This window comes from Malus domestica, chromosome 14 (assembly GCF_042453785.1).
Source record: "Malus domestica chromosome 14, GDT2T_hap1".
Classification (NCBI taxonomy): domain Eukaryota; kingdom Viridiplantae; phylum Streptophyta; class Magnoliopsida; order Rosales; family Rosaceae; genus Malus; species Malus domestica.
This window is the reverse complement of record NC_091674.1, coordinates 4,048,880-4,052,418: the sequence shown is the minus strand read 5'-3', so window position 1 is coordinate 4,052,418 and position 3,539 is coordinate 4,048,880. Positions and strand designations below refer to the sequence as shown.

The window sequence follows — 3,539 nt, the reverse complement described above, 5'->3', positions numbered from 1 at the left end:
AAATTGATAGGAAGTGCATGAAAGATAAAATAGAGGGTGGATAACACCACCTTAAAATACAAGCATTAATAGCAGCAATCGGAATAGTGTCCTTAAGGTAAGCTCCATTACTTAAGTTGATTGTTCAACTCCAATTATAGCGTCGGCCAATGATGTGCCTCTCAACACTTTTTTAATAATCAATTTGGAGTAGGATTATCCCCCCTTCAGTTCCTCTTGCCTTCTCTTTCTTCCTCTCCAACTTTCTTTTATATCTTTATCTCTTTATAAAAAAAGTAGATACAAAATGTTGATGTGACTTAATCATGACTATTTAAATTGGAGGGGATTGAAGGAAAGGAGAATTTAGAGAGGAGAGAATCATACTCCAATTACTTTATCATTGACAATATGACAAGGGTAATGATAAGGATCATCTATTTAAACAATATTTTGTAAATTATATAATGTAGTTGTTGATGATTGAATTATTACTTAAGTGTTAAATTGTTAATTAACGTGTTTTATTTTCTATTGGTGACACATCACACACAAATATGATCTAAAAAGTTAATCTATCTTGCATTACTCACATGACAATGTATCAAATTAAAGAAATCAAGTCAGTATCAAATTGGGTATTCTTCCCATAGAGCCTCGAGTCTCATTCTCCATAGTCACCACCTTGATGCACTTCATTGTTGTTATGTACGCTATGCACTTAATCTGCTAATTGCCCAATGAATAAGTATGAACATCAATTCCTTAAAGAAAATAACGAGAGGTCATGGGTTCGACAATTTGTAAGTTGTGAGTCTGCTTGATCGTGTAAGCAGTATATGAATATATGAACTACAACAATGTAGAAAACCAACACAACACTAAGATTACCAAATGAATATTAGATTCACAATAACTGGAAAAACAACAACTTGCAATCTATAAGATCAACTTACCTGGAGGTATTAACAGAAGAAGTCTTCTACTTCCAACACCCAAAATACTCATCTCTGAGTGAATAGGGTTTTAGATATCAAAAGAGTGTATGTGAGGAAGCATGGACTTCATCTATTTATACAACCATACATATGGAAAGAGTGATAATCTCTATCTCTTTAATAAGTTTAATTCCCATCATGACTCCACATACTAGTATATATTTGATAAGGATTTAAATAGATCAACTGCAATATATAAAACTTCACGACTCTCATCGTACTAAGGCTCTCAGGCTCCTTGTGTTTCACATAACCAGTACAACTAGTTAAGTGCCACCTAAGTAGTCCAATTGTAATCTAATTGTCATTCAAACAAAGGTTTACATTCTCCCACTTAAATGTCAAAGATATGCCTCAATATTATAAGATCATGATGATCATTGAGTTCACAAAAGCTTGCAACTTACCCTTCTCAGTACCGTGTCATCTTGAGTAAAATATAAGACCACAGAAAACAAAGCACGCATTATCTGCACTTTGCACTCTGTAATCACATACATATTTAACTTGAAAATACTATGTTACCTTTAAGAGTCATGATGTCAAGAACTGACAATTCATAATGTCAGTTCACATAATAAACTGAAATAACTTCCAGTACCAAAATTCTTTGTAGAAACATAATCAACCATTTAAACAAATCAATACGATAATAATGAATTGCAAGGCAACTAACAACTGAAACAAAACCAACACAGTTCATGAAGTGCTTACTCCCACTCATTAACTGAATCAAAGAGCTCTCTTACTCCCATGTTGAAAACATGTTTCTTGAAGACTCCCACTGGTAAGGCCTTTGTCATTGGGCCAGCAACCATTAAACTTGTGTTGATGTACTCAATTTCGACAATCCCTTTCTTCACTTCATCTCTTACTTTTAACTAGTTAATATCCATTAATCTACTAGCATAAGACCTCATGTTATTCTTCGAAAAGAAAACTGCAACTTTGTTGTCACAATACAACTTCAGGGGACTTTCAATACTATCAATGATTTCCAATCATTTCATCATGTTTCTAAGCCAATTGGCTTGTTGAGTTGCTGCATAACACCCTATAAACTTAGCTTCCATAGTTGAAGACGTAATACCCATTTGTTTTGCACTCTTCCACAATACTGCACCATTAGCCAACAGGAAAATATAACCATGAGTTGATTTTCTGTTGTCCACACATCCTGCCAAATCCGAATCCATGAATCCTACCAATTCCAGCTTGTCCACATGACTGTAAGTTAACATGAAATCTCTTGTTCTTTTGAGATACCTCAGTACCTTTTTAGCTGCAACCCAATAAGATGCACCAGGATTTGATTGAAACCTACCTAGTACACTCACTGCAAAAGCTAAGTCCGATCTTGTGTATACCTGGGCACACATCAGACTCCCTACAAGAGATGCATAGGGCTTGTCTTTCATTCCCTCATTCTCCAATTCATTTTTGGGACATTGATCAATGCTCAATTTGTCCCCTTTACCAATAGGCAATTCTCCATTCGAACACTTGTCCATGTTGAATCTTTTAGTGACTTCATCGATGTATTACCTTTGAGAGAAACCAAGAGACTTCTTAGCACGATCTCTTATAATTTTTATTCCCAAAACGAATCGAGCTTCCCCCAAATCCTTCATGTCAAAGTTTTGAGTGAGCATACTCTTAGTTGACTGTAGTAGAGAAATATCAGAGCTGGCTAATAATATATCGTCCACATACAATACTAAGAATATTACCCTTGAGCCAAGGACTTTCAAATAAATACACTCATCCATTTTGTTCCCTTGAAAACCAGAAGTTGCCATTACCTGATCAAAATTCTTGTTCCATTACCTCGAGGCTTGTTTTAAGCCATATATAGACTTATTCAACTTACAAACCATCATTTCTTTCCCCCTTTCAACAAATCCAGGTGCTTGTTGCATGTAAATATCTTTTTCAAGTTCTCTATTTAGGAATGCCATCTTGACGTCCATTTAATGAAGTTATAAATCAAAGTGTGTCGTAAGAGCTAGGATTATTCTCATGGAATCTTTTGTTGAGACTGGAGAAAATGTCTCATTATAGTCGATTTGTCACATCCCAGCCCAGACCCCTACCACATCCCGGGCTTGACTCCACCGTAGCACATATTGTCCGTTTTAGGCCCCGACCACGCCTTCACGGTTTTGTTTCTGGGAACTCACACGAGAATTTCCCAGTGGGTCACCCATCCTGGGATTGCTCTTGCGTGAACTCGCTTAACTTCGAAGTTTCTATAGAACCCAATGCCAGTGAGCTTCCAAAAAGCCTCATGTTAGGTAGAGATGAGAATATATATATAAGGCTTACATAATCCACTCCCCTAGATGATGTGGGATGTTACAATCCACCCCCTTAGGGGCCCGACGTCCTCGTCGGCACACATCCGGCCATGGATTGGCCCTGATACTAAATTGTCACATCTCAGCCTGGGCCTCCACCACATCCCAGGCTTGACTCTATCGTAGCACGATATTGTCCACTTTGGGCCCCGACCAAGCCCTCACGGTTTTGTTTCTAGGAACTCACACAAAAACTTCCCAATGG

At 37.2% G+C, this 3,539-nt stretch overlaps 1 protein-coding gene across 1 annotated transcript; it reads right to left on the bottom strand.

Annotated features, from left to right (window-relative positions):
• Nucleotides 1–1,978: 1,978 nt before the first annotated feature.
• On the bottom strand, nucleotides 1,979–2,488 carry LOC139191547 (secreted RxLR effector protein 161-like). Its single transcript, XM_070812431.1, has one exon. It carries the CDS (start codon nucleotides 2,486–2,488, stop codon nucleotides 1,979–1,981), a length of 510 nt encoding a protein of 169 aa, XP_070668532.1.
• Between the last annotated feature and the right edge of the window lie 1,051 nt (nucleotides 2,489–3,539).

Coding starts and splice junctions, on each gene's coding strand:
- LOC139191547 (XM_070812431.1), bottom strand. CDS start 2,488: ATGGACAAGTGTTCGAATGGAGAATTGCCTATTGGTAAAGGGGACAAA.